General features: G+C 40.1%; 1 protein-coding gene across 5 annotated transcripts in view; it reads right to left on the reverse strand.

Moving 5' to 3' along the window:
* Positions 1–16,569, reverse strand: part of LOC107396706 (protein unc-13 homolog C) — a 124,635-nt gene that overhangs the window by 44,761 nt on the left and 63,305 nt on the right. For all 5 annotated transcript variants that reach the window (XM_070555190.1, XM_070555192.1, XM_070555191.1 and 2 more), the window contains exons 16-17: positions 6,479–6,612; positions 4,984–5,069 (exon numbers count right to left, since the gene is read on the reverse strand). In XM_070555190.1, the coding sequence (XP_070411291.1) occupies positions 4,984–5,069; positions 6,479–6,612 (220 nt within the window). The remainder of the gene's footprint in view (positions 1–4,983; positions 5,070–6,478; positions 6,613–16,569) is intronic.

Below are 16,569 nucleotides of genomic sequence, written 5' to 3' on the forward strand. Positions count from 1 at the left end.
TCGTTTTATATAGTCAGAAATTAAATAGACTAAACATCTCCGACCCTTACCGTGCCCCTGGGATACTTTTTAAAAACGCCAGAAGCTGTCGGAGCAGACTTCTTACCGGCACAACACCGGACCGACCGGGGAACCCCTTGGGATTTACCCGGAGGAGCTGGCTCCGGCGGCTGGGGAGAGGGAAGTCACGCTACTGCCCCCGCAACCCGACTCCAGATACGTGGATGAAAATAGATGGATGGACGGACAAATAACAGATTTACACGTAAGTAGTCTCGGTGAGACAGATAATAGCAATCCAAAGTGCTTTTTATGTGTGATCTGACAATTGATCAACCATTGCTTAAAAATTAAATACAGCTTAGCCGGTTAATTGCTGTGATCATAAAACACGTAAACGGCAGCACGCAGAACTCACGAGGCAACGTTTTACATGATGTTTACTTGCTGCTATGAGTAATAAGACAGAAAAAGCCACGCCAAAATAAGTTTAGGAAGCCCACTAAGAATCGTAATAAAAGCATTTAAAATAAATACCGTACACAGTTGAGGAAACGTTGGTTTAAGTACCTGATATGAAGCGGTCGCTGCATAAGAGAAATCCTTTACTCTCGGGATCCCACAGCTTCATTTTAGCCCGGTCACTAGCGCGTTTTATTACAATGATCCAACGTTTGCGGCGCTCCGGATCTTGGGGAATCCTGTAGATGGCTCATTCCTTATGTCGTCCGTGTCTGTTCTGCATCCTGGGGCACAACAGGAATCTACCATATTTCCCGTTTGATTGAGTTTTCTGACAATAACAAATAGTCCAGCTGCGGGCTTCTGCATGCCAATATGGCGCCGTTTCGATTTGAACTGTTGCATGCCGGGAGAAGTGACGTCAACTCCCGGAGCTCTATAGAAGCATGGAACATGGCCCACTCAGGCTCAATGCCCCCTGTTTCCCTCGGGACACGTTCAAAATTCTCTCAGAGGTAGGAATTGAACCCCCTTCTTTCTGGCAGGAAACTCTGCCAGACATTTCCAGCGGACCCTCACAATATATTTAGGCCTGCGAGGTCTGACCAGCTTCTTCCCCCTCCATTGAAGTGGTCAGTTGACAGCTCCGCCCCTCTCTTCACCCGAATGTCCAAGACATGCGTCCACATATCAGATGAAACAACAACAAAGTCAATCGGCCTAAGCTATCCTGGTGCCAAGAGCACACATGGGCACCTTTATGCTTGAACACGATGTTCGTTATGGACCATCCATGACGGGGGCAGAGTGCCCGACCAGGAGCACGTTGCTGCAACACCTCTGACAAATAGGCAGGGCCAACTCACTCATTATCTCAAAAGACGTTTCAAACAAAATCTAAAATTGACTGGTAGCCAGTGCAGAGCAGCCAGAGTCAGAGTCGTGTGTTCATACATGTGTTAACCTTTATTAGAGTCTATTTAACCCTTTGATGCATGAATTATGAAATCTTCAACCATGATTTTTTAAACAATTTTTTTCATTCATCTTTAGGTGTGAATGAAACCAATTTCATATTCACATATTTTTTGTAACATTTAATTTACACATAGTTTATTACATGTCCACCTCAGTGGGCAGCATGCATTCTGAACATGATATATGTTGGCTTGACTTACTGAAGTCCAAATGGAGGGGCTCAAATGCAATAAAGTCTTCAACAGCTGTGCTTAATAGCAAAAATAAATGAATAACAGTTTTGAGTACCTGTCCACTGTAGTGACCACTATGCATCAAAGGGTTAAGATTCAAGTTTTGGTTTTGCCTAAAATAATACCTCACACAGGTCTCTAACCCTCTGGAGACGGTTTGCTGCAGTACAAAGAAATCCCACAACAACAACGGTTGGAGCCCAGCCTCAGCTCTGTTAAAGTTAAAGTCCCACTGGTAGGGTTTAACCCCCCAATCCAGCTGCATAAAGCTGAGAGTCAAGCAAGGAGGCACCGGGTCTTTGGTATGACCCGGCCAGGATTTGAACCACGCTGATCTCCCAGTCCCAGTGCCGACACCCTACCACTAGACCACTGAGCTGGTCTGTAAGCACCGCCTTGCATCGGAGCCACATTGTTGAAACTATTCTATGGAGTGAAGCAGATTTAACAGCCTGTGGATGAGTTAATGGGCTGCTGAAACGCTGGTGCTTCAATGACACACTCCAGAGCCGCTGCTGCTGGTTCTACAGAACACCGTAAAATCTTAGTTCTCCTCGTTTTTACTCCCGTTTGGGAAGCTACAGAACCTTTTATGCTGGAACCCAAATGCCTTGCACTTTGGAGAAATAAACAATCAAGAGACCGTCAGAAGAAGACTTGAACAGCTGACTCCATGCAGGTTTTTGAGTGGGTTGTTGTGGCTGATAAAATTAGCTCAGCTACAACCGCACTGATGAACTTCTCTTCTGTCTCCTAACATCCTCTCTCTCCTTGTCTTGCTTCCTGCTGCTCTCGTTTCCCTTTCCCTTCCCTTCTCACACATTCAGAGATCCTAACAGAGATGCTAAATATAGCAGCATCCATTTCTGCACCAGCACTGGCACCAAAGGCCTTGGAGAAGGAAAGCTTCATTAGGTTGTGTGCAAGTGCATGCACACATTCTGCATTTCGTCTTCACTTCTCATCGTTTGTACAGCAGACGAATTCCAAGTGTGCAGACAAACATGCCTGCATACACAGCACACAGAGGAACTGACAAAGTGGGACACTCTGGCCCGCCTCCTTCAGGGTGTCTCTGCCAGCTCCGTGTGCCCTCTTATGTAAACAGGTCACTGTGAGTTCCTAACACTTGTGCAAATGGGAGACACGAGACACGATGCATGAACAGACTGAACATTCATGTTTGTGTGTTCAACACTGAACATGCAGACGTTTGAACATGTGACCTCTTCATGATGTTCTGAGCATTCCTCATACGGCATAAAAACAATCACTCATCAGACTGAACCGGTTTCTTTTGTCTTATTTCCCAAAACTAAATTAGACCCGATCAGCTGTTGGTGTTCCATCAGCGATTCCTTGGCATTATCAAGCAGCTGAATGGTTGGTTGGTAAACGGGAACGTTAGCTTTGAGAAGGACTGGCGTCTCTTCTGTTGGTTTCAGTTATAGTTTCAGATGAAAAACTTGGACCTGACTAAAACGTTTCCTCTCTAAATACAAATACATGGATGTCAGAAAGGCAACGTGACCTTTTCCTTTTATTTGCTTCGGTTTTTCTTACAGAATGCATTTCTCCACAGAGAAGGAATACAGGAAAAGAGCTAAAAGACATTTCTAAGCCAGGTGTCTCAGTGCTGACCATCTCAGCCCATCTTCACATGCAGTGAAACCCCGCGGTGGCGTTAACTTTGCAGGGTCGGGTGGGGTTTCAGAAGAACACCGTGGGCTCGCCATCACGTGTGACCGTGTGGTGGTGTGTCACAGCAGCATGTTGGTGTTCTTGGATGGGTGGGGCACACTCTGGGCTCTGTGCAGGCAGAGAGTGAGCGGCTAAAAAGGATCAATGCAAATTCTAATTGGTTTTCATCAACGGCTGAAAAAGGTGAAAATCAGCCAAAATATTAATGTTTGACCAGTGATGCTGAAGTAAGTCACAAACCAACACACATGAAAACACAGCCGCTGTCTAATCCTGGCCAGCCTAGTCTCTCAGTCTTCTGAATTCATTCATTCATGTGATACAGATCACATCACCTTCACAACCCAGTCCCACCTTCAGGGACGTATCAAGTCAAACTGTCCTTCAGGTAAACACAGACTGTCCTTCAGGTAAACACAGACTGTCCTTCAGGTAAACACAGACTGTCCTTCAGGTAAACACAGACTGTCCTTCAGGTAAACACAGACTGTCCTTCAGGTAAACACAGACTGTCCTTCAGGTAAACACAGACTTGTTCTCCAACTAAACTAAACTGCAACCACCGCAGACAGTACAGTGGACAGGAAATGAGCGATAATTCAAGCAAAGCGCTCCTCAGAGGAGTATGACAGTCATGTAGTCCTCCTGGCGTGTGTCACGGTAGGTGTGTGCTGATGGAGCGACAGGTGGGGGGGGGTGGGGGGGTAGGCTAAAGCAAGAGAGAGTGAGTGCGTGACTGGGTGCATCCATGATTCTCATCTCCTTTGTTGGACACTCCTGGGCTGATCCCACACGTGCACACACACACACACACACACACACACACACACACACACACACACACACACACACACACACACACAGCAGCTCTTTTCAATGCAAAGCCTCCACCTTCTGACCAGTCCCCAGAAGAGAGAAGAGCCGTCTCCTCCAGCAAAGACCAGAACATCCTGCAGACAAGGGTTGTTGCACGCTTGTCCTGAATACAGCAGACACAACAAAGTCACCACACTCTTGAGCGACAGCACCACGTTTGAAGCTCTGAGGAGACCCGACAAGCGGATCAAAGAAGCAAATCACGAACCATCTACAGGAACTACCAAAGTACTAAGTAATCAGCCACACATTCTACTACAGACTATCCAGGAGAAGCCACCCCATGTAGACATGGTCTTCTGAAGATTCACAAGGAAGGACACCCCTCAGACCCATCAGCAGCATCAACTCGGTCATTGTAGAACCCCTCTCCGCCATCCTGGCCCCGCTGGTTGGAAAGACCCAACGCCATACAGAATCTGGTGGGTTTTGCATTCTTCTAGCTTCATCTACAGAAGAAACTTTCAACAGAAACAAACCTTTTAAACCTTTCTGACTTTTTAAAAGTGGTTCTAATTATTTAAAAGAATCACAACAACCATACGACAGCAAACCAATGCTTGATGATCGCTAACCATGTAAACAGGAGCTAAACGTTCATGTCCACATCCTCCAAACACACTCTGTAAACTCATCACTGCAGTTTCAAAGGAAGACAAGCGATTCAGCAGGCCCAGCAAACACACCTTTCTGAGTCAGGATGACTTCAGGGCTGATCAACAGCTTTACTGACCTTCCATGGCATACTTCATGTCCAGGGCAAAGAGGCTCCACATGATTTCAGCGCTGATCTTCCCCACACTCATCTCTTGTGGAAACCTGATGGGATCCAGACAGATTCCAGTCACACACCCTTCTGTACAGTTACTAGCTTATTGGCAGGCCCAGTCTGAATGTCTGTTTCATAACTAATGCTTCTCATAATCGATCTGTCATCCCAGTCCTAACCTGGTCCTACTGGGATGCATGCTTAAAGGTGTTGGGGGAAACATCACATCTGAGGAGACAGAGGGTGCTAATCTGCTGTGAAAGCCAATAGATTTTCAGTCAAAGCCTAAACGTGAGACGTCGGTGGTCTAATCACCCGTACCTTGGCAGGGCAATGGGAGCACGGATGACAAACCCTGAAAACTGTGAATATTTCTGGAAACGTTTAACTCCACCAGAAAGCGTCGTGTTTCCAACATCACACAGATGTGCTCTGGGATTTTCACCCAGCAGTAACGGTGGTAATGCAGAACGTTTACCCTGGTGGTTTGTGTCAGCTCAGTGCAAGAGAATCAAAGCAACTAAGGCTCTTTCTTTTCATTAGCAACAGTCTCCAGATTCTTCTGTCACTTGTCCTCAAAGCTGTGGCGCACCCACATGGCGCATCGTTTCTGAGACGAGGGGGAACTCCTCAGGGCTGGAATAAATGTAAATCTGCAGTCGGCACACATGCGTGCATCGTTTACAATCCACTGTTATGCTGGAAAAGGAAAAGACTTCTGCAAATACTCCAAAGGTTCTCACGCTTTCAACCTCAGAAGAAGAAGAAAACAGCTACAGCACACACTTTATTTTTCTAATTATGAGATCAATCCCACAGATCTGCCTAGTGGCTCCAAATCCCGACACGTTATTCCCACATAAATATTCCCAGCAGAGAGCAACAGACTGACAGCGACTTCCTTCTGGTTGCAGTGCTGATTACTTAGAGGCAACACCTCCGCTCACGGGCTTATGCTGCCAAAGCATCGAGCTCACCGCGGATCTGCAGCTGGACCAAGGAAAGGTGCAGGCACTGGGCATGAATATTGCAAACCTATCATCAGTCAGCGTGGGAGAGAAAGCTCAGGGCATAAACAAAGTAAGCATCGTAAATCAGCAGGAGAGGAAGAGATGGGAAGGACCAGAAAAATACTTACTTCTGAACTAGAATAAAACATTCAGGTCCTGTTTAGGGGTTATGAAATGTGTTCATGGCATCAGAACAGCCATTCAGAAAACACGAACCTTCCTCTGACTGTAGAGCAACATCATCTTACTCCGCTGTCCACTACGGCTGCACACATTAAAGCCTCAACATCAGGACCACCACCTTCAGCAATGGTAGCATATCAAAAACGGACCAACTGGGCCGTTAGGGCAGTGGGGATGTGATGCTTCCCACAGGTTCACCAGATCTCCTCAGGCTGGAACCTGAGTTAGCATGTGGGAGGGTTCCACTGAATCAAAGAGCTGCCTACTGGTTGATGACCGGCGTGTAGGCTGTGCGGTCCTCATCGATTACAGACACCATGAGGGTGATGAGTTTTGGCCAGAAGTCCAGATTCTTGATGGAAGGACCTTGCTCCTCTCGGGGAAGATCCTGCTTCCGACTCTGGAAAGAAAGAAGTTCAGACAACGAGCTGAAACTCATCAGAACAAAAGACCCAAACATGTTCTAAGATATCATCAAAGATCACCAGCGGTCCATGACCTAGCTAGTTAGACTCATGTCCAGCGTCTGCTGTTATTCAAAGCAGCTAACACACAGGTGAGGCAGAAACGTAGGCGTCACAATGGACAAAGGACACAGTGACCCTAACCCTAAACCTAACCCTAACCCAGCATCCCTCCGACTACTGGATGAGCCGTTCTTCCCCTGAGCCACGGCCACCTGTGAAGTCAACAACCTAAAAATGATCCCAGATGAGCCGAAACCTGGAAGAGTTCACTCAGAGAAATATCTAAAGTTTCAGTCCAACTGTTTCGGTCTGTTACCTCAGAGGCGGAGTTAACCCTTTGATGCATAATGGTCACTATAGTGGACAGGTACTCAAAATTGTTATTTCTTTATTTTTGCTATTAAGCACAGCTGATGAAGACTTTATTGCATGTGAGCCCCTCCATTTGGACTTCAGTAAGTCAAGCCACCATATTTCATGTTCAGAATGCACGCTGTCCACTGAGATGGGCATGTAATAAATTATTTGTAAATTAACAAAATGTTACAAAAAATATTTGTTGAAATTTGTTTCATTCACACATGAAGATGAATGAAAAAAAATGTTTAAAAAATCATGGTTGAAGATCCCATAATTCATGCATCAGAGGGTTAAAGGATGTTCGATAACATTTAAACTGTTGCTAAGCGACCTTAAAGTGGGTTTGTTGCTGCAGGAAAGCTAAAAAAAGATTTACACACATCATGTCCTTTAGTGAGGCAGCTAAATGTATCATTGTGGAACCGTTAGCTAATGACTCTGGATGCTAACATCATTATTAACCAGAGACTCTGGAGGCTAGTATCATTAATAATCAGAGAATCTGGATGCTAATATCATTAATAACCAGACTCTGGATGCTAGTGTCATCAATAACCAGAGACTCTGGATGCTAATATCATTAATAATCAGAGACTCTGGATGCTAATATCATTAATAACCAGACTCTGGATGCTAGTATCATTAATAACCAGACTCTGGATGCTAACATCATTAATAACCAGAGACTCTGGTTGCTAACATCGTTAATAACCAGAGACTCTGGATGCTAATATCATTAATAACCAGAGACTCTGGATGCTAATATCATTAATAATCAGAGAATCTGGATGCTAATATCATTAATAACCAGACTCTGGATGCTAATATCATTAATAATCAGAGAATCTGGATGCTAATATCATTAATAATCAGAGAATCTGGATGCTAATATCATTAATAGCCAGAGACTCTGGATGCTAATATCATTAATAATCAGAGAATCTGGATGCTAATATCATTAATAACCAGACTCTGGATGCTAGTATATTAATAACCAGACTCTGGTTGCTAACATCATTAATAACAAGATACTCTGGATGCTAATATCAGTAATAACCAGAGACTCTGGATGCTAATATCAGTAATAACCAGAGACTCTGGATGCTAATATCATTAGTAATCAGAGAATCTGGATGCTAATATCATTAATAACCAGACTCTGGATGCTAGTATCATTAACAACCAGAGACTCTGGATGCTAATATCATTAATAACCAGAGACTCTGGATGCTAGTATCATTAATAACCAGAGACTCTGGATGCTAACATCATTAATAACCACAGAGACTCTGGATGCTAATATCATTAATAACCAGAGACTCTGGATGCTAGTATCATTAATAACCAGAGACTCTGGATGCTAGTATCATTAGTAATCAGAGAATCTGCATGCTAGTATCATTAACAACCAGACTCTGGATGCTAACATCATTAATAACCAGAGACTCTGGATGCTAACATCATTAATAACCAGAGACTCTGAATGCTAATATCATTAATAACCAGAGACTCTGGATGCTAGTATCATTAATAATCAGAGACTCTGGGTGCTGACATCATTAATAACCAGAGACTCTGGATGCTAATGTCATTAATAACCAGAGACTCTGGATGCTAATATAATTAATAACCAGAGACTCTGGATGCTAGTATCATTAATAATCAGAGACTCTGGATGCTAACATCATTAATAACCAGAGACTCTGGATGCTAACATCATTAATAACCAGATACTCTGGATGCTAACATCATTAATAACCAGAGACTCTGGATGGTAACATCATTAATAACCAGATACTCTGGATGCTAATATCATTATTAACCAGAGACTCTGGATGCTAGTATCATTAATAACCAGATACTCTGGATGCTAATATCATTATTAACCAGAGACTCTGGATGCTAGTATCATTAATAACCAGAGACTCTGGATGCTAATATCATTAATAACCAGAGACTCTGGATGCTAATATCATTAATAACCAGAGACTCTGGATGCTAATATCATTAATAACCAGAGACTCTGGATGCTAGTATCATTAGTAATCAGAGAATCTGGATGCTAATATCATTAATAACCAGACTCTGGATGCTAGAATCATTAACAACCAGAGACTCTGGATGCTAATATCATTAATAACCAGAGACTCTGGATGCTAATATCATTAATAACCAGAGACTCTGGATGCTAGTATCATTAGTAATCAGAGAATCTGAATGCTAATATCATTAATAACCAGACTCTGGATGCTAATATCATTAATAACCAGAGACTCTGGATGCTAGTATCATTAATAACAAGAGACTCTGGATGCTAATATCATTATTAACCAGAGACTCTGGATGCTAGTATCATTAATAACCAGAGACTCTGGATGCTAACACTTTAATAACCAGAGACTCTGGATGCTAGTATCATTAATAATCTGAGACTCTGGATGCTAACATCATTAATAACCAGAGACTCTGGATGCTAATATCATTATTAACCAGAGACTCTGGATGCTAGTATCATTAATAACCAGAGACTCTGGATGCTAACACTTTAATAACCAGAGACTCTGGATGCTAGTATCATTAATAATCAGAGACTCTGGATGCTAACATCATTAATAACCAGAGACTCTGGATGCTAGTATCATTAATAATCACAGACTCTGGATGCTAACATCATTGATAACCAGACACTCTGGATGCTAATATCATTATTAACCAGAGACTCTGGATGCCAATATCCTTAATAATCACAGACTCTGGATGCTAACATCATTAATAACCAGAGACTCTGGATACTAGTATCATTAATAATCACAGACTCTGGATGCTAACATCATTAATAACCAGACACTCTGGATGTTAATATCATTATTAACCAGAGACTCTGGATGCTAATATCATTAATAACCAGAGACTCTGGATGCTAGTATCATTAACAACGAGAGACTCTGGATATTAATATCATTAATAACCAAAGACTCTGGATGCTAGTATCATTAACAACCAGAGACTCTGGATGCTAATATCATTAATAACCAGAGACTCTGGATGCTAACATCATTAATAACCAGAGACTCTGGATGCTAGTATCATTAATAATCAGATTCTGGATGCTAATATCATTAATAATCAGAGACTCTGGATGCTAACATCATTAATAACCAGAGACTCTGGATGCTAGTATCATTAACAACCAGAGACTCTGGATGATAGTATCATTAACAACCAGAGACTCTGGATGCTAATATCATTAATAACCAGAGACTCTGGATGCTAGTATCATTAACAACCAGAGACTCTGGATGCTAATATCATTAATAACCAGAGACTCTGGATGCTAACATCATTAATAACCAGAGACTCTGGATGCTAGTATCATTAATGATCAGAATCTGAATGCTAATATCATTAATAATCAGAGACTCTGGATGCTAACATCATTAATAACCAGAATCTCTGGATGCTAATATCATTATTAACCAGAGACTCTGGATGCTAATATAATTAATAACCAGATACTCTGGATGCTAGTATCATTAACAACCAGAGACTCTGGATGCTAATATCATTAATAACCAGAGACTCTGGATGTTAGTATCATTAACAACCAGAGACTCTGAATGCTAATATCATTAATAACCAGAGACTCTGGATGCTAGTATCATTAATAATCAGACTCTGGATGCTAATATCATTAATAATCAGACTCTGGATGCTAATATCATTAATAACAAGAGACTGTGGGTGCTAATATCATTAATAACCAGAGACTCTGGATGCTAGTATCATTAACAACCAGAGACTCTGGATGCTAATATCATTAATAACCAGAGACTCTGGATGCTAACATCATTAATAACCAGAGACTCTGGATGCTAGTATCATTAATAATCAGACTCTGGATGCTAATATCATTAATAACCAGAGACTCTGGATGCTACTATCATTAATAACCAGAGACTCTGGATGCTGATATCAATAATAACCAGAGACTCTGGATGCTAGAATCATTAATAATCAGACTCTGGATGCTAATGTCATTAATAACCAGAGACTCTGGATGCTGACATCATTAATAACCAGAGACTCTGGATGCTAGTATCATTAATAATCAGACTCTGGATGCTAATATCATTAATAACCAGAGACTCTGGATGCTGATCTCATTAATAATCAGAGTCTCTGGATGCTAGTATCATTAGTAATAAGAGAATCTGGATGCTAATATCATTAATAACCAGACGCTGGCTGCTAGTATCATTAATAACTACAGACTATGGATGCTAGTATCATTAACAACCAGAGACTGTGGATGCTAATATCATTAATAACTACAGACTCTGGATGCTAGTATCATTAACAACCAGAGACTCTGGATGCTAATATTATTAATAACCAGAGACTCTGGATGCTAATATCTTTATTAACCAGAGACTCTGGATGCTGATATCATTAATAACCAGAGACTCTGGATGCTAGTATCATTAATAATCAGACTCTGGATGCTAATATCATTAATAACCAGAGACTCTGGATGCTGATATCATTAATAATCAGAGTCTCTGGATGCTAGTATCAATAGTAATAAGAGAATCTGGATGCTAATATCATTAATAACCAGACGCTGGATGCTAGTATCATTAACAACCAGAGACTCTGGATGCTAATATCATTAATAACTACAGACTCTGGATGCTAGTATCATTAACAACCAGAGACTCTGGATGCTAATATCATTAATAACCAGAGACTCTGGATGCTAACATCATTAATAACCAGAGACTCTGGATGCTAGTATCATTAATAATCAGATTCTGGATGCTAATATTTTTAATAATCAGAGACTCTGGATGCTAACATCATTAATAACCAGAGACTCTGGATGCTAGTATCATTAACAACCAGAGACTCTGGATGATAGTATCATTAACAACCAGAGACTCTGGATGCTAACATCATTAATAACCAGACACTCTGGATGCTAATATCATTATTAACCAGAGAATCTGAATGCTAATATCATTAATAATCACAGACTCTGGATGCTAACATCATTAATAACCAGACACTCTGGATGCTAATATCATTATTAACCAGAGACTCTGGATGCTAATATCATTAATAACCAGAGACTCTGGATGCTAGTATCATTAACAACGAGAGACTCTGGATATTAATATCATTAATAACCAAAGACTCTGGATGCTAGTATCATTAACAACCAGAGACTCTGGATGCTAATATCATTAATAACCAGAGACTCTGGATGATAACATCATTAATAACCAGAGACTCTGGATGCTAGTATCATTAATAATCAGATTCTGGATGCTAATATCATTAATAATCAGAGACTCTGGATGCTAACATCATTAATAACCAGAGACTCTGGATGCTAGTATCATTAACAACCAGAGACTCTGGATGATAGTATCATTAACAACCAGAGACTCTGGATGCTAATATCATTAATAACCAGAGACTCTGGATGCTAGTATCATTAACAACCAGAGACTCTGGATGCTAATATCATTAATAACCAGAGACTCTGGATGCTAGTATCATTAATGATCAGAATCTGAATGCTAATATCATTAATAATCGGAGACTTTGGATGCTAACATCATTAATAACCAGAATCTCTGGATGCTAATATCATTATTAACCAGAGACTCTGGATGCTAGAATAATTAATAACCAGATACTCTGGATGCTAGTATCATTAACAACCACAGACTCTGGATGCTAATTTCATTAATAACCAGAGACTCTGGATGCTAGTATCATTAACAACCAGAGACTCTGAATGCTAATATCATTAATAACCAGAGACTCTGGATGCTAGTATCATTAATAATCAGACTCTGGATGCTAATATCATTAATAATCAGACTCTGGATGCTAATATCATTAATAACATGAGACTGTGGATGCTAATATCATTAATAACCAGAGACTCTGGATGCTAGTACCATTAACAACCAGAGACTCTGGATGCTAATATCATTAATAACCAGAGACTCTGGATGCTAACATCATTAATAACCAGAGACTCTGGATGCTAGTATCATTAATAATCAGACTCTGGATGCTAATATTATTAATAACCAGAGACTCTGGATGCTACTATCATTAATAACCAGAGACTCTGGATGCTGATATCAATAATAACCAGAGACTCTGGATGCTAGAATCATTAATAATCAGACTCTGGATGCTAATGTCATTAATAACCAGAGACTCTGGATGCTGATATCATTAATAACCAGAGACTCTGGATGCTAACATCATTAATAACCAGAGACTCTGGATGCTAGTATCATTAATAATCAGACTCTGGATGCTAATATCATTAATAACCAGAGACTCTGGATGCTGATATCATTAATAATCAGAGTCTCTGGATGCTAGTATCATTAGAAATAAGAGAATCTGGATGCTAATATCATTAATAACCAGACGCTGGCTGCTAGTATCATTAATAACTACAGACTCTGGATGCTAGTATCGTTAACAACCAGAGACTCTGGATGCTAATATCATTAATAACTACAGACTTTGGATGCTAGTATCATTAACAACCAGAGACTCTGGATGCTAATATTATTAATAACCAGAGACTCTGGATGCTAATATCTTTATTAACCAGAGACTATGGATGCTGATATCATTAATAACCAGAGACTCTGGATGCTAACATCATTAATAACCAGAGACTCTGGATGCTAGTATCATTAATAATCAGACTCTGGATGCTAATATCATTAATAACCAGAGACTCTGGATGCTGATATCATTAATAATCAGAGTCTCTGGATGCTAGTATCAATAGTAATAAGAGAATCTGGATTCTAATATCATTAATAACCAGACGCTGGATGCTAGTATCATTAACAACCAGAGACTCTGGATGCTAATATCATTAATAACTACAGACTCTGGATGCTAGTATCATTAACAACCAGAGACTCTGGATGCTAATATCATTTATAACCAGAGACTCTGGATGCTAATATCATTAATAACCAGACGCTGGATGCTAGTATCATTAATAACTACAGACTCTGGATGCTAATATCATTAATAACTACAGACTCTGGATGCTATTATCATTAACAACCAGAGACTCTGGATGCTAATATCATTAATAACCAGAGACTCTGGATGCTAATATCATTAACAACCAGAGACTCTGGATGCTAATATCATTAATAACTACAGACTCTGGATGCTAGTATCATTAACAACCAGAGACTCTGGATGCTAATATTATTAATAACCAGAGACTCTGGATGCTAATATCTTTATTAACCAGAGACTCTGGATGCTGATATCATTAATAACCAGAGACTCTGGATGCTAACATCATTAATAACCAGAGACTCTGGATGCTAATATCATTATTAACCAGAGAATCTGAATGCTAATATCATTAATAATCACAGACTCTGGATGCTAACATCATTAATAACCAGACACTCTGGATGCTAATATCATTATTAACCAGAGACTCTGGATGCTAATATCATTAATAACCAGAGACTCTGGATGCTAGTATCATTAACAACGAGAGACTCTGGATATTAATATCATTAATAACCAAAGACTCTGGATGCTAGTATCATTAACAACCAGAGACTCTGGATGCTAATATCATTAATAACCAGAGACTCTGGATGCTAACATCATTAATAACCAGAGACTCTGGATGCTAGTATCATTAATAATCAGATTCTGGATGCTAATATCATTAATAATCAGAGACTCTGGATGCTAACATCATTAATAACCAGAGACTCTGGATGCTAGTATCATTAACAACCAGAGACTCTGGATGATAGTATCATTAACAACCAGAGACTCTGGATGCTAATATCATTAATAACCAGAGACTCTGGATGCTAGTATCATTAACAACCAGAGACTCTGGATGCTAATATCATTAATAACCAGAGACTCTGGATGCTAAGATCATTAATAACCAGAGACTCTGGATGCTAGTATCATTAATGATCAGAATCTGAATGCTAATATCATTAATAATCGGAGACTTTGGATGCTAACATCATTAATAACCAGAATCTCTGGATGCTAATATCATTATTAACCAGAGACTCTGGATGCTAATATCATTAATAACCAGATACTCTGGATGCTAGTATCATTAACAACCAGAGACTCTGGATGCTAATTTCATTAATAACCAGAGACTCTGGACGCTAGTATCATTAACAACCAGAGACTCTGAATGCTAATATCATTAATAACCAGAGACTCTGGATGCTAGTATCATTAATAATCATACTCTGGATGCTAATATCATTAATAATCAGACTCTGGATGCTAATATCATTAATAACAAGAGACTGTGGATGCTAATATCATTAATAACCAGAGACTCTGGATGCTAGTATCATTAACAACCAGAGACTCTGGATGCTAATATCATTAATAACCAGAGACTCTGGATGCTAACATCATTAATAACCAGAGACTCTGGATGCTAGTATCATTAATAATCAGACTCTGGATGCTAATATCATTAATAACCAGAGACTCTGGATGCTACTATCATTAATAACCAGAGACTCTGGATGCTGATATCAATAATAACCAGAGACTCTGGATGCTAGAATCATTAATAATCAGACTCTGGATGCTAATGTCATTAATAACCAGAGACTCTGGATGCTGATATCATTAATACCCAGAGACTCTGGATGCTAACATCATTAATAACCAGAGACTCTGGATGCTAGTATCATTAATAATCAGACTCTGGATGCTAATATCATTAATAACCAGAGACTCTGGATGCTGATTTCATTAATAATCAGAGTCTCTGGATGCTAGTATCATTAGAAATAAGAGAATCTGGATGCTAATATCATTAATAACCAGACGCTGGCTGCTAGTATCATTAATAACTACAGACTCTGGATGCTAGTATCGTTAACAACCAGAGACTCTGGATGCTAATATCATTAATAAATACAGACTCTGGATGCTAGTATCATTAACAACCAGAGACTCTGGATGCTAATATTATTAATAACCAGAGACTCTGGATGCTAATATCTTTATTAACCAGAGACTCTGGATGCTGATATCATTAATAACCAGAGACTCTGGATGCTAACATCATTAATAACCAGAGACTCTGGATGCTAGTATCATTAATAATCAGACTCTGGATGCTAATATCATTAATAACCAGAGACTCTGGATGCTGATATCATTAATAATCAGAGTCTCTGGATGCTAGTATCAATAGTAATAAGAGAATCTGGATGCTAATATCATTAATAACCAGACGCTGGATGCTAGTATCATTAACAACCAGAGACTCTGGATGCTAATATCTTTAATAACTACAGACTCTGGATGCTAGTATCATTAACAACCAGAGACTCTGGATGCTAATATCATTAATAACCAGAGACTCTGGATGCTAATATCATTAATAACCAGACGCTGGATGCTAGTATCATTAATAACTACAGACTCTGGATGCTAATATCATTAATAACTAC

The sequence above is a fragment of the Nothobranchius furzeri genome, chromosome 9, assembly GCF_043380555.1.
Source record: "Nothobranchius furzeri strain GRZ-AD chromosome 9, NfurGRZ-RIMD1, whole genome shotgun sequence".
Taxonomy (NCBI): Eukaryota; Metazoa; Chordata; class Actinopteri; order Cyprinodontiformes; family Nothobranchiidae; genus Nothobranchius; species Nothobranchius furzeri.